The sequence below is a fragment of the Schistocerca gregaria genome, chromosome 3 (genome assembly GCF_023897955.1).
Source record: "Schistocerca gregaria isolate iqSchGreg1 chromosome 3, iqSchGreg1.2, whole genome shotgun sequence".
Taxonomy (NCBI): domain Eukaryota; kingdom Metazoa; phylum Arthropoda; class Insecta; order Orthoptera; family Acrididae; genus Schistocerca; species Schistocerca gregaria.
The window spans coordinates 586,754,791-586,778,987 of record NC_064922.1 but is presented as its reverse complement, the minus strand read 5'-3'; the positions used below and the strand labels follow the sequence as shown (position 1 = coordinate 586,778,987).

Here is a 24,197-nt window from a genome sequence, read left to right as displayed (position 1 = left end):
CAGTTTCGCTGAAAATGAATATTTTACATAATATTTTCGTACAAATGATTTGGAATCACAGAAATGTTCAATAAATCTGTACTTACACAAGTAGTCTTTAATCTAATCATACTGGCAGTATTCAACTACTCAAGCATTCATGTTTTGCAATTAATTACAATCTAACTACCCCACTATCACAAGGAAATGTTATTTAAATAATACTGACAAATAATATACGTAGTGGAATAAATGGTACTTTCATTAACATATCTGGTATGAGCAGTGGTCACTATTTTTTTTAGTCTGCCTTAAAGCCGAGGGAGTGCTGATATTTTCCAAAAAATATATTCCTCTACACTAAAGTAAGAAAAGATTTTGAAAGAGGGAAGATTTGCTTTTTTCTTTAATTTTTGAGGAATATCGAAGGCACATTATATAGGAACTTCTAACAAATAAAAACAATGCTACTGTTGCCAGTTTTCATTCTAAAAAATCTCCCAAAGGCACACACATTCAGATAAGTGATTCTGATGACTATTTACCTATTTCATTCAAGCTCCAGGAAATTAGTTTCCACATACTTTAAGTTTGTAAGTACAAATTCTCCTGCAATAGCACTTTTCATCTGCATACAGAAAGTGAAACAGGAGTAATGCCAGTAACATCAGTAAAATAGCCGGTATCATAGTGTGCAGTTTTAGTTTCGTAAAGTTCTCAAGGCACAAATTGGAAACTTAACCTGATTGCAGTATCACTTTAAAAAAATTGTTGTATGCGAAGAATGTGCTATGTAGCTTCAGTACTACTACAGTCATACTATCAATACTGTAACCGTTCCTAACTTCCCCAAGTGTAAGTACAGCCTGAACAGACGCAAATACATCAATCAAAATTATATACTCATCACTACAGAAATTGTAGCTGCATCATTTTATTAAATATTTTTCATATTCCAGTTGTAATGATATGGAGGAGGCACTGTGACACACACACACACACACACACACACACACACACACACACACACACACACAGAGAGAGAGAGAGAGAGGGGGGAGAGAGAGAGAGAGAGAGAGAGAGAGAGAGAGAGAGAGAGAGAGAGAGAGAGAGAGAGAGAGAGAGAGAGAGAGAGAGAGAGAGCATTATTACTACGAATTATTTAACTCTATAGCAATGGCAAAAAAAATATTGACTGCAATGTTTTATTTTACAACTCTCATATATCTCCAAAATACAACAGCAAATACACAGATAAGAAACTGTAGCCACAATCTCTTATGTTTCATCTTATATGAACTGAGAATCTTGTGTTGAGCAACAGCAATTTCCAAATATGCCACCACAGGTAAACACTGAAAACTAACAAAATATAACCATTCTGCAGATATTCAACACTTTACTCAATGGAATGTTTTTTTTTTTTTTTACACTTTCTGTTGAATATAAATGTTTTACAGTGTGAAGTGAAAAAGAAAATATACAGGTTTCCTAATTATTTGATATACAATGAAAAACCAGAAAAGAAACATTTCACTGTCACAGAATTAGCCATGTTTGAATAGTACAAAAACAATGCTGAGCAAACTGCCTTCATGAGGTACTTCGTAATACTCCTTCTAAAACAAAGGAGTACTAAATGCCCAAAGCCAACTTCATATGTGAACACACGCAGACACAGAGGAGGAAAGTCCTAAATTTTTTTTTTTCTATACACATACCTCCATTAACACAATGCAGGTAAGCATGAATGTCACTAAACAGTTCTTGTATACAAGCATACAACATACTAATTGAAATACTTCAAAAATATGGAGCTCTATTATCTGTACACAAAACAATGTGTCAACATTTTTTGAAGTGTTTGATTCAACATTTGCTATAAATGAAAGCAAGATCCAGTAAAAATCTCCATCAGTGTGAAGGGCACACACTGAAATTGGCACAAAAGTGGAAGCAATCAGCAAAATTATGGCAAAGATCACCAACTGAATGACATACACCTTTTTTTGCAAAAGAGTAACACCTCTCTCATGCAAAAGCTTTGACTCCAAGTTTTTATGCAAGAATGTTAATACACAAACATAACATTTAGCTTCCTAAACCATTTTGTGAGTGAATGACTACATGAGGACAGAACAGATCTTTCTTTATACTGTTTCAGAGTTTCACTTATACTTTACGGCCATTCTGCAGAACAGCTGGAGAGAAACAAAGTAGTTAGTAAAGGAAGGTAAAACAAATGATGTGTCTCAAATTCAACCAGAATTGTTCATCAAATTGTCAACAAATATCAAATGACACAAATTAGCTATTAAATTGATGCATGAATGATTATTGATCAGTTCAAACTTTCTCGTTAATGAAGCCTACACACAGCTGCATTGTTTAAGAGGAAGCTTAAAATGGGGTGGAAATGCCGAACTATGTTGCTATATGTCACGACACATCAAGAACCTGAACACACACTTTTGTCACTGACTGGAAAAACAGTATTTATAATTAAAGACAACAAGGCCATAAAAAAACTGGAAATTACTTCCTGCATGGAGTAAGTTTTTAATTATTATTGTCTGTCAGTAGCAACATACTACTAGAAAAATTTCTATAGTGATTCGTTAGTGTGAGCAAAGTTACTGATGCAGCTTACTTTTGAAATCTAATGTGACAGAATCTCTCTCTAAGGAAGATAGACAAATACTAACTACAGGTTCAGGTAAAGAAATTAAGCAGAAGAACGAGAAAAAAGTAGCAGATATTTAACTGACTATAAAAGGTGGAAATATTACTCCTTAATTTCTATGAATTATTGTGAACATAACTGGAAAACACAAACTATCAAAATACTGAAAAATGAAGTACAAGAGCAATCACCTAAACAGCATGGGTCAACAGATCATAATGTGATGTAAAAGATTTCATAAGATTTGTGGTGTATCAGAGAATCACAATTAAAATTATGAACACAAGAAAGTCACAATGCACAATAACACTGACAGAAAAGCTTCTCCTGTCATTTTTTTAGTCTAGTCTACAAAAGCTTTTCACTTAAAAATATTAGTTGTCCTGCCAGTCAAGACGAGAGCTGCAGTGGTATCACTACTTATTTGGTTTTTTTCCAAATTTTATGTGAATGAAGTCTCCAGTACATATTCTGACAATAGTGAAAACCCTAGTGGCAAGCTGCTGTGACACTGTTTAATACATTCCATAATACCCCTGAAAACCGTGATACGTCGCCTTTGGAATGTGGACTTCCAGTTTTATTGAAGTATCTACAGACAAGCTGGAGTTTGAAATTGGATTACGACATTTCATCAGAAAGTAATCTTTTGGCATAGTTAAAAAATATTAAACTACAAAAAAATTTTCGTACTACGTGACAGCTGCGTCTGAAAAATTTATGCAATTTTTTTCACTAATGATATAAGAAAAACATTCTGCAAAAAATAATTTCAAAGTGCCAGATGTAGGTAGTTTTTGACATCTGATATTTGTAAAATTTCAGGGTTCCAGAAAGGCAATTGTATTCACATTCACAGTGAGCTGAAAATATATTATACACATCAAAAAGTAATACATTGTAAAAATGCAGTATGAGTCAAATAGTTTTCACAATTATGAAGGCATCTGTCTGAAAACTAGATACGGTTCTCTTTTAGTCCATTGCCCACAGCAAAATACAGAAAAGTTGCAACACATGTAATGCACAATGTTTTAGAATATCTAGTTCGCTACAGCTTCAGAAACTCAATAATAGTGATGCTGGTGTAAAATTTCATATGTGGTCCTCTGTTACAGATACATGTGAGGTCCTATTAGATGCACAAATAACTTAGACCAGGAACTACTGGGAAAAAAAATTCTTAAAGTAAACTGGTGGTCCTGTGAAAAGATGGCGTACTGTGCACTGCTTTTGTGAAACGGTAGTTCTAACAAACTAATGTATTTATTATTCCAATTTTGGTGAAATATTGGTGTTGTTAGAAACTAATTTTGATAATTGTATGTCCACAGATTTTATGTTCCATATTTATAACTAATAAATAATTAACTATTATGACTCCCACTGCACTGAGTAAATAATTAACTATGACTCCCACTGCACTGAGTGTTTTTATTTTATGTTCACTTACTGAAATATAAGATGTTATGAATCATTTTCCTTAACATATCAGCCAACAGTCTGCAGAAAATCACAGCTCATATAGAAATAAATAAATAAAGTAATGGTGAATAACTTAATCATAATATGATACATTGGAAGATGACACATGGAGTATTCACTCATATCCCACCTACTTTTAATGGAAGGAAACTGACTTCAATAAGCCATTCTGTAACAGTCATATTATGGTATATTCCACTTTATATGTATTGGTAGAGCCAAAATTAAAATTAATTTTTAAATAAAAAATGAGTACAATTAAAATATATCTACTTTTTCATACACAAAGGAGTAACTGTCGAAGTGCCTTACATTGAAAGCTTCAGAGAAGGAAAACGACAATCTACAGCACACACCAGATTCACATCTTACTATACATATTTTGTGCACCATTCTGTATCAGTAATACATAACACAAAAAATAATAAATAAAAGGAATAGAATGCCTTTGAAACATTGTTCAATTAACACAACATATATTTTACAGTGTTATTCAGGACCATGCATTTACAATTTCAATTGCCTACGAGCAGAGAACGCCAATTTATTAACAAATCTTTAAAAAAGGAGACAAGATTTTTCATAAATTTTATATTAAAGGTAGTGTTTGTACACAACAAAATGAAAATAATCAATATATCAAATTAACCTGTCACTCACTCGCCATGTCCCCTTACTTATTGCCATAATCCACAAAATACTCCAATATAAAATGCTAACAAATATGAGTAACGAGTGTTATACCAAAACTGTTTCACAATCTGATTAGCAAAATCGGGAGTAACAACACTGTTACCCTTGTTTATCTGCAGCAGTCTCTCTCTCACAAAAACATTTTCCAGTCAACAGATACACTTCAAACTGCTAAACACTATTGAAAAAATAGTTTTAGTCCACACTTCTTGAGTATTTCGAAACAGTTTCCAAGCATACATATTCCGGTACAGCCTCCAGCATGTAAGCATACACGTCAAAAATAGAAACAAAAAATTTATGAAACCAGGCAATATAAAGCCGCATACTGCCAGGCCGGAAAACTATCTGGCGTGCTTTTTCTTACATTTGGACTGTCTATAAAATAGTGTAGTCCTTGCTGATAAACTGTAATAAAAAAAAATCCCAGCATGCTAGACATAGATATATACTGGAGCACGTTTATGTGGAGGCAGTTGCATTATTTCCAACATCACAGACACTGGGGACAACTGTGCACTGGACTCCCTCACAAGCCCTCCCTTTTTATCATTTTGAACATTTTTATATAAAAAAGTACTTCACAGACGTGTCTTGACACTAGCGGTGGAAGAACGATGCTGATGAGCTTCAAAATGGGCATATGGACTCTGCACTGTAGCAATGGCTCTCACCCATATTATTGCTCCTCTTCCGTTGCAGTTATGGCTATTAAGTTCCACTGTCAATAGCACTTCACAGAAAGCTGAAACAATTTTAATTAAATTGTTATGTTACTCAAATATATTTTACCTTTTGAATACAACATGCACAAATGACAATCAAACACACACCATTTAGCACTTCGGCTTTCACATTCAAATGTACCTGGGTATGACTCAGGTGACTAACTCAGCACCTGAACTATTTATCCCATACACTTCAAAGGAAAGTGATTTACTGATGGAAAAAACTGTTTTAAGGTAATGATGGTGGCAATAAGTATGCTTGTTCTATACTATGAAGCTACGATTTTTAATTAGAGGAATAACTGTCATAAAACCTAGTGTTGCACCAATTAACATGCCTCACTGCATACTAAGATACTTCATATTGTTTCACAGAAATTAAATGCCAACAAAACTGCAAATTGTTAAAATTATTATACATCACAGAATAATGAAGTGTAAAATAACCTTCAAAAGAATGCTCGCTGATAGTATTTATTGCTCTTAAAGAAAGATCAAATTCAAAATTTGCCTAAAACATTTAAAACAATCAAATGTCCACCTGCCTACACTCTGAAGATACCCACAAATTGGTTTCCGAGGGTTTAAAAAAAAAAACCACTACGGATTCGAGTATGATGTTGACAGCCCCACATCATTAAGAAAGGTATCACCTCTAAGTATCCAATGCAATGAAAAGAGAAAAGGGAGACAAAAGAAAAAATGGCTTGTTCTATATCTGAAGTTCATGTTTCATTTCAATATTTTAAATTCAGTTTCAAACAATGTTTTAAGAAGTACACAAGCTTGTTTCCATCATTCAAGCATGAATTTCAATACCACTGAACACCAGTTCTGTTCATAAGTCTTTCAGTCTTAATACAAATTCTTTTAGCGAAAAATTATGTATTACATTTATTATTTCAACGAAAACCATCAATTATTGATAAAATATAATCTTTCCAACAATTAGTCTTGTCACACCGTACGGTAAGTCTCCTCTGACCTTCCTTTCTGGGTGACTTTCCCAAAATCTACTACTTTTCCTAGATCTCTCCAGTCCTTTTCTTTCACCCTTCTTCCTTCCCCTTCAACCCTTCTGCCTGAAGAAGGAGCCACTAACTCCGAAAGCTTGCCTATCACAACAGTCTTTTTTTTGTGTGTGTGTGCGGGAGGGGGGAGGCGTCCTGGCGCTGCTTTGTGAGTAAACTTTTTATATATCCAATTAAATAATACATAATTATTTAGAAGCAATAATTCTTTTACTTTGGGAAAGAAGTTGTCACATATACCACATCAGACTTACACTTCAATTCTGTCTCTGATAAACTATGTTTTCTTGTTACGTGAAATACTTCAGCAATTACGGAAATATGAAAACAAATAATTATATTTAAATAAACATATTAAAATTTTATAATGTTTTAAAATCTAACAAACACTATAAAATAATGTCTCCTATCCTCACACAAATAGTTGGGAAAATTTAAGACTGAATTTTTAACAGCTATGAAAATACCTGTAAGATTTACAATGAAAATTGTGGGGTGCATGTGACATAATAGTCAAGAGGTCAACTATTCATTCAATTACACACTGCATACGCCCTACGCTTTCTCTAATAAATCTCTCAAGTATGTTCACAGTTCTTAATTTAGAATCATGAATTTTCAAAACTATACCTATGGGGTTATGAATCTGTATGTGGGTACTGAGAAATTATTTCACACTTTCTGACAAAATGAGCTCCTGCAGATTTCAGTATAAACATGCAGACATTACACATAATTGTGTAAGAGAAACAACATTACTTTAAGGAAATTGAGCTGTTTTGTGAGTACCACTACAGTCACCATACTAAATTCATGCTTGCAGAAAGGTCAGCAACCACATGTTACTTTAGGAAAAATTCAGTTTGTAATGAATAGCAGCACAGTATTTGCTTTCTGCTTTTGTGATGACAATATCTTCGTAGACATACTCATCCACATTTCATTTCATTTAGATATTGCCATGGTTGTCTTCATTATTTCTAAGCTGTGAAATTGTTGAAAGACTCAGAGAAAAGCAACGGTTCATGCATAACGAACTTATAGAAAAGGGGTAGTACCAAACAGAGAGCACTCTTAAAATAACTACACAGCAGGGAGATGATCGAAAATACAAGTGAAACAAATGAATTACTGGGATACTCTCACATTTGTTGGTTTATAGTCTTGCAGCATACTCTTGGTAATTTGTCTCTGAAAGCATTCAGTTGAAACCATAAGAAATACAGAAGATTGTGAATGGCGTGTAGGTTTCAGTTGATGTGACATAGAATTTAACAGAAAGTAATCTTCCGAATCTACATATTGAGTTTGGTTTATGATATTTACCCAATTTGTTTCTCTCATGCCATTCTGCTAGAACTTGTCCTGGAATAGGAACAGATTATTTGTAGCAGCCACTGCAATTATGTTTTCCGAAGGGTGCCATGCTGTATGCAATATTTTTTTATTGAAGTCCAAGCAGTCAACAGTGATTTCATCCTTCTTCCGTTTACCTCCTGTGCATACCTGTTGAACATATAGAATGCAATTCTATAAACCTGCAGATATCTAGAATATTTAAGGGAGCATTTCTTCCTGGTTACTTAAAAAATACATTTGTGGTGAAACTAAAATGATTATTTTTACTTTTGACTTAAAGTGTAATTAAATGGAGTAGTTTGTAACACGTCAATACTTTACGACCAAAATATACCAAAGGGACCAAAAGCGATTTACAGAAAAAGCAATTTGTTCCGTTTCAACCCTAATACATTTCAATTTGTTACATAAAACTACATACCAGTAAAAATGTTATGGAGAAAAAATTAAAGAAAATGCAAGAACAACTCTAAAAATCTATTTTTCATTGTTTAGCGGCCACATACACACATTTTGTGAGCAAAAGTATCCGGACACCTAGCTGAAAATGACTTACAAGTTCATGGCACACCCTCCATCGGTAATGCTGGAATTCTATATGGTATTGGCCCACCCGTAGCCTTGACAGCTTCCACGCCCGCAACCATATGTTCAATCAGATGCTGGAAGGTTTCTTGGGGAATAGCAGCCCATTCTTCACCGAGTGCTGCACTGAGAAGAGGTGTCTACATCAGTCGATGAGGCCTGGCACGAAGTTGGAGTTCCAAAACAGCAGACAGGTGTTCTATAGGAGTCAGGTACAAAGTCTGTGCAGGCCAGTCCATTACAGGGATTTTACTGCCATGCAACCACTCCCCCACAGGCCGTGCTTATGAACAGGTGCTAGATTGTGTCAGAAGAGGCAATCAACATCCCCTAATTGCTCTTCAACGGTGGGAAGCAAGAAGGTGGAAGGCCTGTGCTGTGAGTGCCGTGCAAAACAACAAAGGGTGCAAGACCCCCTCCAGTGAAAAACATGACACCATAACACCACCACCTCCGAATTTTACTGTTGGCAATACACACGTTGCCAGATGATATTCACTTGGCATTCGCCATACCCACACCCTGCCATTGTATCACCACATTGTGTACCGTGATTCACCACATTGTTTACTGTGATTCGTCACTCAACACAACTTTCCACGGTTCAATCATCCAATGTTTACGCTCCTTACACCAAGCAAGGCATTGTTTGGCATTTACCGGCATGCTGTGTGGCTTAGCAGCCATTCGATAATGAAATCGAAGTTTTCTCACCTCTTGCGTAACTGTTATAGTACTTTCAGTGGATCCTGAGGCAGTTTGGAATTCCTGTGTGATGGTCTGGGTAGAAGTCTGCCGATTACACATTACAACCCTCTCTTCAACTGTCAGTGGTCTGTAAGTCAACAGACGATGTCAGGCTGTACACTTTTGTGCTGTACATGTCCCTTCACATTTCCACTTCACTATCACATTGGAAACAGTGGACCTAGGGATGTTTAGGAGTGTGGAAACCACACATACAAATGTATGACAAGTGACACCTAATCACCTGACCATGTTTGAAGTCCATGAGTTCTGCGGAGCACCCCATTCTGCTCTCCTATGATGTCTAACAACTACAGAGGTCACTCATATGGAGTACCTGACAGTAGATGGCAGCGCAATACACCAATATGAAAAACCGTATTTACTCGAATCTAAGCCGCACGTTTTTCCGGTTTTTGTAATCCAAAAAACTGCCTGCGGCTTAGGATCGAGTGCAAAGTAAGTGGAAGTTCTGAAAAATGTTGGTAGGTGCCGCCAGAACTACCTTCTGCCGTCAAATATATGTAGCACTACACAGGCATGCTTTGCAGGCACAAAGATAAATACTGGTGCCAAAACCTCTGCATCTTTAAAAAAAAAAGAGGTGGAAGAAGAGCTGTTTTTTCCGCCCCGAGTTTCGACCACTGCATCTTCATACATTATCCAACGAAGGAAATACAGAATGATTCCAGAATACAAATTCCGTACTATTCATCTTCGAATGCAGTAGCATATCATTGTACTACAAAAATCCGACTGGCAAGACTGGGACGTTTGTCAATATGGGAAACTCTACGTTCTGAATATTTTTCCTACCTGTTAGAAGAGATGGTTGCTAATAGGAACTTTTATGAATTTTGAATCACATGCAGTATTCTCTTCACCATAAGAATAATACGAATAAAAACATTTTGTTATGTATTCTTTCGTGTTAGCAGCTATCTCATTTAAATCCTGTCTGCCTAATAAACTACAGAACTAGAGTGAGACAACAGCAAACGGGGAAGAATACACATGTCATGTTTACATTCGTATTATTCTTATGCTGCTTAATAGAGATACAGTCCGAAATGAAGCACGGCATTAGACTAGATTTTTAAATCTAAGATGACTAATTTCGGTGCAGAATGTAACGTACTAAAAGAGGCGTCTGCAAAGATTTTCAAACAGAGAAAAATGTTCGCTAAACTCTCGTTCAGAACATCTTCTATCATACGCAGTCTATTATTTGGTTCTTGTTGATCATGACCAAAGAAAGAAGCAGTGTAAGTAACAGCAAGTAACAGTCTCTTGCCATTGTTTCACTATTGAGACGATTCCTCTTTTTTATCTATTTATTTATTTATTTATTTATTTTTTATTGTAAGAGGCGGTACCGAGTACAAAAGCAAACCATGCGGCGAGCTGCGACAGGCCGGCGTAAACACTCTTTATCAGAAAGCGACAAACAATGCATGGCACAATACAGTAATGCATTTTCAGCTTAGAGTGACGTAAACACCTATAACAAAGAGAATGGCACTTATCAGATCAAAGAAAGATAAGCAATCAATTCAAACCAGACGAAGCACTTGAAAAAGGAAGGGTACCCGTATAAATACGGACGGAGCGCCAGACGCATAGCAGTGGCTACCTGGTAAAGCTTAACTGCTAAGCTTATGACTCAAACCAAACTACTGTAGCTGTATCATCATTCATTCGACCTAAATTATGTCTCATATTATAATGGACCAACTTTGTTTCCATTTGGAGGTGCGGCCTAAAACTTTTCTCTCACCTTGAAATTCGACTCTCAAGTTTCAGGTGCGGCTTAGATCCGGGAATTTTTTTTTCCCTGATTTAGAATCTCATTTTTCAGGTGTGGCTTAGATTCGAATGCGGCTTGGATTCGAGTAAATACGGTATGTTTTTAGGGGTGTTCGGATACTTTTGATCACATAGTTTATGTATAGTCTCATGCATGTAACCTGCCACATAATCCACCATTCAAGGTGTTCTAACTGTAATGCGACTTGAGTAAAGTTCTAGAAAAAGGAAGTTTGAAAGCCAAATGCCTTTACAGTTCCTTTAAAATTGACACTTATTTTTTTCCATGTATGTCTGTATTGACTATATCACCACTATAGCATTAAGCTTTAATCGATTTTTTTTTCTCCAAAACAGAACTCCAAAAGCAGAAAGTCAACAATAAAATGGCTGAAGAACAGGGTGGTCCCAGATATATCAGTCATATCTCGTTCAGCAACAGGGGAAACTGTCACACATGAATCTGATAACAACAAGTCCCAGTATACTGCAACAAGATGGACTGGATAAGCAGCTGAGGAAATCTTTCCAGCATTAATATGCACTGCTTGAAACCTAAATGCAAATACATTGACAGGGAGAGGAATGGGGAGTTTGCAGCAAACAGGCTGGTAGTCTTGTTTCTACATCTGAAAGATGATGCATACTGAAATTTTGTGCCTGTTGCATAAGAGTGGTACTAGTGACATCACTATGAACATGTAAATCCCGTTTCCTTTAAATACATGCTCTAACAGTCATGATTGTTAGTTACCTTTGATACTGAATGTGGTGAGTTGATGTTAGCCAAGAATACCATTATTAACACCTCACTGACTTTGAATGGGATTGTAACAGGGCCATGAGAAGCTGTGTGTTCCTTCCGCAATATTGCAGAAAAACTTGGCAGGAATTTAGCCACTGTACACTACTGGTAGTAGCAGTTGTTAAAACAATGTATGCTCGCGAGACCACGCTCCACACAGCTATGCGGCACTATCAAGGAGGAAGACCACTGTGTTTGACGCACAGCTCTGGCGCATCATACTGCATCCGCACCAGTAATTTGAGCAGCATTTGGCACAATAGTGACACAACAAACTGTTACAAATACATTACTTCAAGAACAGCTCTCAGCCAGATCCCAATGCCCTGTAGCATTCATTCCACTGACCTCAAACTACCGCCATTCGAGACTTCAGTGACGACAAGAGAGCTCATTGGAAGGCAACTGGATATTAGATTAAATTCAGTTTTCATTCCATAGATCCAAAATTATATGATTCTGATCATTTGTCATAAGATTTTCAAAACAGGTGAATACATTACAGTAAACTGGAACTGGTAATATTTACAGAATAAATACACAGTCAGAATGAAACATAGTTACACTCTAAATGACTTCATCATACACAAAATGCCTATCTTGAATGTTGTGTCAAAGAGCTGTCAAGACAAATCTAACATTTTTACTTAAGCTGGTTAGATGCTCTTTGTTAAGATACTCACCTTCAGAGTAGGAGGAGTTGCCTATCAAAATGTCTTTCAAACTGTTTAAACCATGCTTTAACTGAAACCCAAGTTTTTAATGGTCACTAGCAATTTGTTGAAAATGTCTGCTCCTGAATAATGAACTCCTTTTTGGACCAAGGTAAGTGATTTTAGGTCTTTATGTAAAAATGGTTCAAATGGCTCTAAGCACTACGGGAATTAACAACTGAGCTCATCAGTCCCCCAGACTTGGAACTACTTAAACCTACCTAACCTAAGGACATCACACACATCCATGCCCGAGGCAGGATTCGAACCTGTTACCGTAGCAGCAGCACGGTTCCGGACTAAAGCGCCTAGAACCACTCAGCCACACTGGCCGGCGGTCTTTATGTAGACTGTTCTTATTCCTACTACTGATATTGTGTGTAGGTTGGAAAGAGATATTATTTGCAACAAGTTTTATTACAGAATGAAGATATGCACAAACAGTGGTTAGAATATAAAGTTGCTTGAACAGGTTTCTACATGATCATCTTGAATTTACACCACAAATGTGTTATTACATGCTTTTGCACACAGTGTTGGGGGTCCGTTTTTTCTGGTGAAAGCTAATGCCAGTGATGCCCCTGTGTAGGTTAGGCGGCAGCCAGTTAAAGGCAAGCCTGGTAGTGTGATTTCATATGGCAGCAGAAGCAATCTTGTGGTTATACCACACACACTGACTACAAATCTGTACATCTATCTGGTAAATCAGCATGCCGTGATGCCGGTCATTAACAGCATTCCAGGTAATGTTTTCTAAAAGGATAATGATTGTTGCATAGTGCTATTGTAGCCCAACATCCTCTACAGAGTGCGAACATGTTGCGTGGTCTGCTTAGTCACCAGATTGGTCTCCAATCAACCACACACAGGATATTATCAGAGGACAACTCCAGCATCATCCACGAACAGCACCAACCGTCCCTGTATTGACCAACCAAGTGCAACAGGAATGGAACTCCATCGCACTAACTGACATCCAACACCCATACAATGCATGTATGTCTACATGCCTACATTAAACATTCTGGCAATTACTTCTGTTATTAGTATACCTGCATTTCACATTTGCAATGGATTATCTCACCCATGGACGCCATAAACCATGGACTTTGTCATCGGTTGGTTGGCTATGTGGCTCAGCAATACATATAGCTGTACCATTGATGCAACCACAATGGACAGGTATCTGTTGAGAGGCCAGAAGTTTGTATGGTTCCTGTAGAGGGGCAGCAACCTTTTCGGTAGTTACAGAGGCACCAATCTGGATGACTGACTGAGCTGGCCTTGTAACATCAACTAAAGGGGTCTTGCTGTGCTGGCACTGCAAACGGCTAAAAGCAAGGGGAAACTACAGCCGTAATTTTTTCCGATGGCATGCAGCTCTACTGTATGGTTAAATAATGATGATGGCCTCTTGGGTACATTATTCTCCCTTCAAATCACTGTGGGGAGGGGGGGGGGGGGGGGGGGAGGCTCAGGAGGATGTAGTCATTAGCGGAAACAAAACCAGAATGTTAGCTCCCTGACTCAAGCAGGTAGATAAGAAATTTTAAACAGGAAAATGGATCAGTGGAATTTAGATAAAGTGGGAATCAGTGATGTTTGGTGCCATGAGGAAGAGCTCTTCTGGTCAGGTGAATATAGGGTTTACATACAAAATCAAATGGGGATAATGCAACAGTAAGTTTAATAATGAATAAGAAAATAGGGATGAAAGTAAGCTGCTATGAACAGCACAGTAAATGCATTACTGGAGTCGAGATAGACATGAAGACCACAACCACCACACTAGTACAAGTTTATATGTCAACTAGCTCTGCACATGAAGAGATTGAAGAAATTTATGACAAAATCAAATACATTCAGATAGTTAATGGAGACAGAAATTTAATAGTGATCAGAATCTGCAATTCAATAGTAGATGAATATGGACTGGGGGAGAGGAATGGAAAAGGAGGCTGCCCGATAGAGGTTTGCACAAAACATAATTTAATCATTGCTAACACTTGATTTAAGAATCATAAAAACATAGTTATATCTGTGGAAGACATCTGGAGACACCAGGTTTCAGACTGATTTATATAATGGTAAGGCAGACATTTTGGACTCAGTGTATAATTTAAAGACTTCTACGGGCGCAGATGTTGACTGACTAGAATTTATTGGTGGTGAACTATAACTTTAAACTTAAGAATTTGGAAAGGTACGAAATTAAGGAAATGGGATCTGGATAAGTTGAAAGAATCAGAGATTGTTGAGAGTTTCATGGCGAGCATTAGGTAACATTTGGCTAGAACTGAGGAAAGGAATACAGCAGAAGACGAGTGGGTAGCTTTAAGAGATTAAATAGTGAAGGCAGCAGAGGATCGAACAGGTAATCCTTAGATAAAATAAGAGACATTTAATTTAATTTAATTCATGAAAGGAGAAAATGCAAAAGTGCAGCACATTAGGTAGGCAGAAGGGACTACAAACAACTAAAAATGAGAACGAGAGGAAGTGCAAACAGGAATGGCCAGAGGATAAATGTAAGGCTTCAGAAGTGTATTTCACTAGGGGAAAGATAGATACTGCCTACAAGAAAATTAAAGTCACCTTTGGGGGAACAGAGACGCAGCTGTATGAATATGAAAAGCTTAGATTTAAAAAAGCCAATCTTAAGCAAAACAGTGAGAATTGAGAAGTGGAAGGTGTATATAGACTGTCCATTCAAGGGAGAAACTTGAAGGCAAGAAAGAAGTAGACATAGATGAAGAGATGGAACATATGTTACTGAGAGAAGAATTTCACAGAGCTGTGAAATATCTAAGTCAAAACAAGACCACGGAGTAGACAATATTCCGTCAAAACTACTGATAGCCTCTGGAGAGCCAGCTATGACAAAACTTTTTATCTGATGTGGGAAATGTATTAGACAGACGAAATACCCTCACACTTCAAGAAGAATGTAATAATTCCAGTTCCAAACAAAGCAGTTGCTGACAGATGTGAAAATAACCAAACTGTCTGTTTAATAAATCATGGCTGCAAAATACAAACATGAACTCTTTACAGAGAAACTGGTAAAAGCCAAACTCGGGGAATATCAGTTTGCACTTCAGAAAAATTTATGAACACACGAGGTAATACTGACCCTATGACCTATCTTAGAAGGTTGGTTAAGGAAGGGCAAACCTGTGTTTAAAACAGAAAGCTTTTTGACAGTGTTGACTGGAATATTTTCTTTGAAATTCTGAAGGTAGTGGGGATAAAATACAGGCTTCTACAATTTGTATAAAAAACAGATGACAGTAATAAGAGTTGAGGGGCATGAAAGGAAAGCAGTGGCTGCGAAGGGAGAGAAGCAGGATTGCAGCATATCCCTGATGTTATTCAATCTGTAGACTGAACAAGCAGTAAAGGAAATCAAAGACAAATTTGGAGTAGGAATTGAAGTGCATGTAAAAGAAACAAAAACTTCGAGGTTTGCCGATGACATCGTAATTCTGTCAGAGACAGCAAAGCACTTTGAAGAGCAGTTGAACGGAACCGAGGTAGTGTTGACAGGAGGACGTAAGACGAATATCAACAAAAGCACAAGAAAGATAATGGAGTGTAGTCAGATTAAATCAGATGATATTAAGGGAATTAGATTAGGAAATGAGAAAGTTGTGGACACATTTTGCTATTTGGGCGTAGCTACAAAATAACTGATGATGGCTGAAGTAGAGAGGATATAAAATGTGAACTGGCAATGCCAGTTTTTCAGGAAGAAAAAAAAAAAGTTTCCATCGAATACAGGCGGAAGTGTTAGGAAATCTTTTCTGAAGTAGTTATTTGGAGTGCAGCCATCTATGGAAAGGAAACGTGGATGACAAACAGTTTAGACAAAAGAAGTACAGAAGCTTTCAAAACATGATATTAGAGAAGAATGTTGAAGATTACATGGGTAGATCATGTAGCTAAGGAGGGAGTGTTGAATAGAGTAAGGGACACCATTTATGGCACAACTTGACCAAAAGCAGGAGTCTGTTGATAGGACACATACTGAGCCTTCGAGGTGTCATGAATTTAGTATTTGAGGGAAAGTGCGCGGGGAGGGGGAGGGTAAAAATTATACTGGGAGACCGACAGATAAGCATATTCGAAGAATTTAGGGTACAATATTTATTCGAAGATCAGGCAGCTTGGACAGGATAGAGTAGCATGGAGAGATGTACCAAACCAGTCTTTGGACTGAACACAACAACATCACGCACAGATATTAACCTGTGATCCAGCAATGTTAATTACAAGTATTGCCCTTAATTACGAGGATTGCCCACCAATTTTTTTCTTCAACAATTCTTTACTGAACATAATGAGAATTACACACACGACAGAATAGTGTTTTATCTGTACACACTATTTTTCCACATAATCTCCATCCCCTTCTATGGCCTTCCTCCAGTGCGAAACAAGGGCATGTATGCCCCTTAATACCAATTCTTGTCTTGGTGGCAGAGCCAGTGCTTCACTGTGTGAATCGCCTCCTCATCATGTCTTCCTAGAATGTCACCCTTTAATGGCCCAAAAAAATCGAAGTCCAAGGGGGTAGGTCAGGTGTGACAGCCATGCATGGTCTCCCATGCAAGTGACAAATCGCTGCAAATCGTGGAGCTCCGCCAAAACACCTTTTGATGACCTTATCCTCCATGCCCAGTGACTAACTGTACTCCTGTCGACAGTAGTTGCTCCACAGACTTTGCACAAGTGTTTGTGCATAAATTCACATACGGCATGTTGCTTGCAACACATATCACCTACTGATGCCATTTTTATGCTGTCCTACAGCTACACTATGTGTCGGAAGTGACAGAAACTTGGCGTGCTCATTCAGCAGACTTCAAATAATACATATGTAACGTTTCACATTCATGGTTTTGTTTTCGGCTGAGAAAAAATGTGGTGCATTACTTTTTGGGCAACACTCTTCCTTACATATGATACATAAACAAATTTCATTACCCTACATTAATTACTTTTTGGTGTCAACTTTTTCCCCATCAGTGTGTTTTGTTTTCTCATTATTTCGCAGATTGGGGGCGGGGGCGGGGGGGGGGGGGGGGGGGGTGTCACCTGGAGACAATATTAAAATGTGCCCAAGAGAGTTAACATTCACACAACAGAACATATCAGATGTAAGCTTATCATTAGCTCCAGATGGTGGGAAATTAAATGTTTGGACAGAAGTGTGCAAGCGCTCTCTCTCTCTCTCTCTCTCTCTCTCTCTCTCTCTCTCTCTATCTCTCTCTAAATCTTTGCACTACTCAGTGTAGTGTATTCAACACTTTAATCCCCTTCTTTGTCTCATAGGTACTCTCAAAGACATTTCAAAACATTTCCCACAGTCATAAATTTATTGAATCATACTCTGATGCTCTTCAAATGAAGTAATGCAAATTTATGCACTTCTTGGGAAATTATTTGCACTGATATTGTCGATCTTGTGGTGTAGCTACATCAATTTATGTAACTGTGAGACTGTCCTGCAATAAACTTTGCTTCTTTGTAGTGATGGTTCTTTATATATCAACAGCAGTCATTCACTTACAATTATTACATTAAAGTGTTTCACAATCAGAGAAGTTAGGTGCGAACACCTCTACTCCCTGTTAGTAAATTATGAATAATAATGTCAATTACTTTTACATAGGTAAAACAATAGTTTCTAATAAGCAATATTATTTACTCTGCTTTTGCATAGGAGAAAAACATTAGTTTAGAAATTATGAAAGCCATGGTTAATGACTGTAGTGACTAGTTTCTACAGACAAAGTATAATGTTTTGGAAAATTTTGTGTCAGTAGTGCTTGTCTACACAAATGCCTACAGTAGAGCAAACCATCTACATCTACATCCATACTCCGGAAGCCACCTGACGGTGTGTGACGGATGGTACCCTGAGTACCTCTATAGGTTCTCCCTTCTATTCCAGTCTCGCATTGTTCGTGGAAAGAAGGATTGTCGTAATGTTATCTTAAAAAGGAGTAGTTGTGGAAGTTTTAATTGGCTTACCTTCCGAGGTTTCAGAACAGTTCTTGGTTTATCAATATCTCTAGATGCCTCCAGAGTAAGGTCTCTCTTCGTTGTGCGATCAAAAATCCTAAAGAAATTATTGTATGATCCAGTCATAATTGATGTATCATTTCCATTCCAGCAGCATTCAAATTTATCAAAGATACAGTCATTTTCATATAGTGAACATAATTTTGATCGCAGGTACTCGTGAACCTGTAAGGAAATATCCTTGTTTATCATATCTCTATCTCTGACACAAGTAGTAATCTTTCTGAACCAGACCAATTTACAAAATTGGTAAAGTTTGTCTATTGCTTCAGGCATCTACAAAAAAAAATTAGTTACTAACTAATTATGAACAGTTACAACCAAGTTACAATCAGCAAACATGAATTGAATTTAATTAAGAATTTAAATACAAGGTGTTTAATAACAATTGCAAACAAGAGGTACCACCTGCATTCAGTTTTATTCTCTGTCTTTGGAAATAATAATAATGTTCCTATACTACTGCCATTCCATGTTGAAAAAGCATTTTGTCTACTCACTGGATACGATTCTATAGGTTTGGTTTCCATGTGAAGATCCCAAACCTTAACGGTCAAATAATCCCTAGATATCATATAACGACCAGAATTAGATAGCTTTACATCTGATATACTTGAGATTATCTCTGAAAAGAAACTCCTATTCGTTGGATCCTCTGGTTCTTCAAACACTGAAACAAAAGGTAAATACCATATTAGACAATGTAATGACCATTACTGATGGAGTAAGTTGTTTTGAAGAGGAAGCATAATTTGGAAATAAGCCTCAAATTACATGCTCTTATTCTGAGGTAACCCACATTTACCACAATTATAAGGTGTGTGTGTGTGTGTGTGTGTGTGTGTGTGTGTGTGTGTGTGTAAATTTTGTAATAAAACGTGTGCGCTATGGTCATTCATATTTCCTCAGTGTACATTACCATTGAATATTCAATATGAGAAGGGGCTGGAACAATACTGGCAAACTTTTACTGATATAAAGAACAGTAATACTCACTCTTTGCGTGCCTGTCACAGAGCGCTGCCGCTCGCATGTCACACAGCCTTATTGTCCCTTTACTACTGCTATACACAAACAGATTACATTCAACTGGGTGAAACTCTGCAGCAGTTATAACTTCTGTAAGCTCCTCCATATTTGTCGGTTTTATGTCTACAATATCTAAAGCACAAAGTTAAGGATAGAAACTTAATTCAATCATTTTTTGGATAGATACTGGATAAAATATTTTCCTTTTTATTTAATTATTTGACTTATTTATTTGTGCAGTGCTCAGCTTGATTCATATAAGTAGATTATTACACAAGTAACTTTTGACGCCCAAAGGAAGCTGTGAATAATCATCCCATCACATAATATGACTGTAATGAATCTAACTAGAAGCTTTTAGCCTTGTGACTGCTTTAACATCAGAACACACTTACACTAACAGTGATACATCAAACACCTACAAAAAAAGAAAAAAAATTAGAAGTGAGAAAAAGTTACTTCATTTGGAATGCATTTTACACCTGATAAAATTCAGAATAGATCCAGGAGAAGAAAGTATACCACCATCAAGTTTCAGACAAAGCACAACATTCACCTTCATAATTGGCACTAAACTGTTTCTTAGCTGAAAAGGTAAAGGTGCAATATGTATTCAACACTTTTAAACATTGTTGGGGATATTAAAGTGACATGCTGAAAGCAATACTGATGCATGAGATACAGACACACTGAACTGAAGAAACTGAACTTCTCTGACTGCAGCAAGGAATTTTTTTGAAAATATAATCTAGAATAGTGTATGGTCTCATGATGATAAAGTGCCTGCTAATCCTCACAAATCCTGGGAAATTTGGAGAAAATTGGAAGACTGTTATTTAAAGTTATAAAGCTGTGAAGTTGACGAGATGATCCAGGCAGAATATAGTCATTCCTATACACTCCACAACAAAACTTCTACAAAGCAATTGCATGACAAGAATCAAAATAAGTGACAATTGCATGTACCACTCATTCATATACAATATGCCAAAGGCTAATGGTTTTTCATGAGTTCTGAGTAGAAGATAACACTAGTTCCAGAAAGCAGCATGTTGATCTCTCATTCATTTGAATCTCACTACAATGGTAAAAAACAGTTCCACCACTGATCCTGTTCTTCAGTGATAATTTACAAGAGGTTCGCAGATTTTACTTCAACATATATTTGCATTCATCTCAGTTTTTAGATGTGAAAACATTGTTCAGAATGTTTTACACTGGGTATCTTCATGCAAAATTGAAAATTCCACAAAAATCACAGAAAAAACTGTAAAATAATTTAGAACTGGTATACATTAGTACTCAAAGTTACTTTCAAGCTATCGACACAAACAGCCAGATGCCTTTAAACGTAGCACTACCCATTATACCCTCTACACATTTTCTTAGAATTAGAACCCTCTAAAACTGTACACACATCATGCAGCCCAATGCCTAGCATACAGGGAGTGATGCAAAGTAACAATTAGTACCGCTGACCTTTATTTCTCGTGATCAATAATTAGCAATCTGCTGGTGAATCATTAATTTGAGTTATATTTTTTGTGATGGAAAAGGATACTGAAACTCTGATCAGTAATTTCTAAGTGCCACAAATTTATTCGAAGATCATCTGCAGACAGGTATGTTTCCTGGTCAGAATTGACACTAATTGAATTAATATGATAAGTATGTGCATTAGCAAATATTCTCCGTGGTGAAGCTTCAACCATCAGTTCCATTGGTTTTATAACTGGAACCTGAAAACAAGCAATCCATATAACCTTCAGAGTACAGTAAAAAGTATATTTTATATGGAGCAAAAAAGTCAATGAGAATGGCATCTAAAAAAGTTAGCTGGAAAAAACAATGAACACTGAAAATGTCACAAATAATGGTAAATTACTGTTTTTATTACTGCCATGATACTGGAAAATACTGTCCACTTCCCTAAATTCTCTTCATATAGAGTTAAAGATATGTTATTTAATATAAGGTATAGTATTTCATCAAGAAAATTTTGGTGATATATTTTAACCAACCTTCAGTACAAAAAATTGTTTTTGTCATACTGACAATTTCAATTTTCACAAAGGCAATGATAATTTTAAAAGGAATTCAGACACTTATTATTTCAAATTCTCATGCAACAGACAAAAGCCACAGATGTGACACAGTTTACTGCCTTTTCAATACTAATATACGGTTCCAGTGATGTGACCACTGTCTATGTTCCACGTCAATGTGCAGTAACCACTCAAATGGTAGGGGCAGCTCTGGTAGTGTACAACACAAAGCGTTCAGGGGGACGTGGAAAACAGTGTGATGATTAGTATAATGCATGAATGGAACAATTTACCAGCCATCCTAAACGGAATGAACATTGCCTTTCGGGGTAAGGATGGCTGCATTCCTAAAGTGACTAGGTTTGTAAATTGTCAAGTGCCACCATAGTTAAAGTGTATCACGCATGGCAAAGAGGCGCTATCCAAAACCACCGCTGATGTGACTGTAATGCATCACAGGCCACATATGACAGGTATGAACGATGGATGTGTACAGGTGAATGGACATGTAATTGTTGAGTGAGTGTCAAGATGAACCAAGGGGCTAATAAAGGTGTCTCCTCAACAAATGTTTAGTGAAAACTGCTGTGTATGGTACTCTGCAGTAGGCACCCGCTTCATGTACTAAGCTGACTACTGTTCATCGGCAAAAAAAGGCTGGAATTTGCATTCCAATATCACAATTGGACATCCACTGTGGCCTTTTCAAATGAATCACATTTTATGCTCCATTGGACAGAGTCGTTGGAGGTAAAGCCCTGCATCAATCATCAATACGGTCCAGGCCGAAGGGGAGTGTTTGATGGTCTGGAAAATGTTTTCACAGCATTCGCTGGGTGATCTCACCATTCTGGATGGAACAATGGATCAACACAAGCATCCATCTACCACCTTTGAGGGCCATGTCCACCCTCACTTGTTTTTTTTCCCTCAGCAAGATGGCACCTACGGGCAGGACAATGCAACATGTCACACCTCAACATGTGTGTGTGGTTCGAAGAGCATCAGGGTGAGTTTGCCATACTTCGCTGGCAGTAAGGGTTACAAGTACCAAGTCTGGTTGAAATCAGTCTAGCAGTCTAATGGATGTGGAACACACACACACACACACACACACACACACACTTTTATAATAGGTATGGACGTTCGCTTCATGCACAAAGACTGGGACATCAATGCTAAACCAGTGGCAACAGGCCCACATACTTGTGTCACACTGGAAGCCAACATCTAACGATGCTGACTTTAAATCGTGTCTTAACATCCTCTGTTTCATAGGTGGTGTATCACATGACTTACAGCTGTTACATTATCTATTACGTATTGCAGTAAGCAACAGAATTAAAGGATCACTTTTTAAAACCCCATAATTGAATCCCATTGCAATGTGTAAGTTTGAACTTTGGCTCGAAGGTGCCTACAACCATCCTCCTTAATGCTGCAAAAGCATGGCACCCTGCAACATCACCATAGGACTCGACAACACTTCAAATATGAAGATGTCAACACATGGGAAAAAAAGGCCAAAACTCCTAAAGTTATCCTTTCACTGCACAAGAACCACCTTTGTTTCATGTTTGGTCGTAAGTTGATCAATATTGGCACCCTAGAATAAACATTCACAAATTAGCATCATGTGGTCTATGAAACTGCATTTGATGTAAAACAATCAGGTACTTTTATGTGTAATACCTGTTTGATCAGTGTTAATAACAAAATCCTTGTCATATTTTTGTATCAGGGTTCGAGTCTGCATTCGGAAATTTGCTGCTGCATCAAGGACTTGCTGCAGTAAAGCGCCTTCTCTCTCACATACAAATCTGTCGAGTTACCTCTGGTGAGTCTGATGTCTCCATTTGAAGAGCATGACCCATAAGTCAGAAGCTTGAAAATTTAAATCAGGAAATTGGTTAACAATAACAAGAGTCCACTCCTACAGGTATCTCCCTGTCATCTACATATTACATTCTCGAGCTTCTATGGAACAATCATAGGGCCACAAATCAACTATTTTAAGTTGTTCGTGCCTTGTTCCACCTTTTCTTGTTAGTTATTCCCATCTTTTCAAACTTGCCATCAAGATCTCATTCTATGAACAGGGGTCAAACTATATCCTGGCTGCTCTCTTGCTAGATTGGTCACCTTAATCTTGTAATACTGTGCAACATAAAAGGTGGCCATTTTGACTTCTTCCCTTCGGCCTCAATCATCTGATGAAAATGGAGTGACTTCTTCAGTTTATTCACACACACACACACACACACACACACACACACACACACACACACACACACACAGTCTTCATCAATATCTTTGTGAGCAATTAGTTCATCTTTTACCAAGAACTGCTTCCCTGCTAGAGTTTCAAAAATTCTGGAAAATATTTCTTCTCCAATTTCCACAGGTTCTTGTGTTATTACAG

At 37.2% G+C, this 24,197-nt stretch overlaps 1 protein-coding gene across 3 annotated transcripts in view; it reads right to left on the bottom strand.

Moving 5' to 3' along the window:
• Window positions 1–1,170: 1,170 nt before the first annotated feature.
• LOC126354761 (protein phosphatase PP2A 55 kDa regulatory subunit) overlaps window positions 1,171–24,197 on the bottom strand; it is a 466,678-nt gene continuing 443,651 nt past the window's right edge. For all 3 annotated transcript variants that reach the window (XM_050004649.1, XM_050004651.1, XM_050004650.1), the window contains 6 exons: window positions 21,292–21,469; window positions 19,698–19,862; window positions 19,202–19,371; window positions 18,651–18,866; window positions 7,926–8,105; window positions 1,171–5,585 (listed from right to left, as the gene is read on the bottom strand). In XM_050004649.1, the coding sequence (XP_049860606.1) occupies window positions 7,953–8,105; window positions 18,651–18,866; window positions 19,202–19,371; window positions 19,698–19,862; window positions 21,292–21,469 (882 nt within the window). In that variant the 3' untranslated portion in view covers window positions 1,171–5,585; window positions 7,926–7,952. The remainder of the gene's footprint in view (window positions 5,586–7,925; window positions 8,106–18,650; window positions 18,867–19,201; window positions 19,372–19,697; window positions 19,863–21,291; window positions 21,470–24,197) is intronic.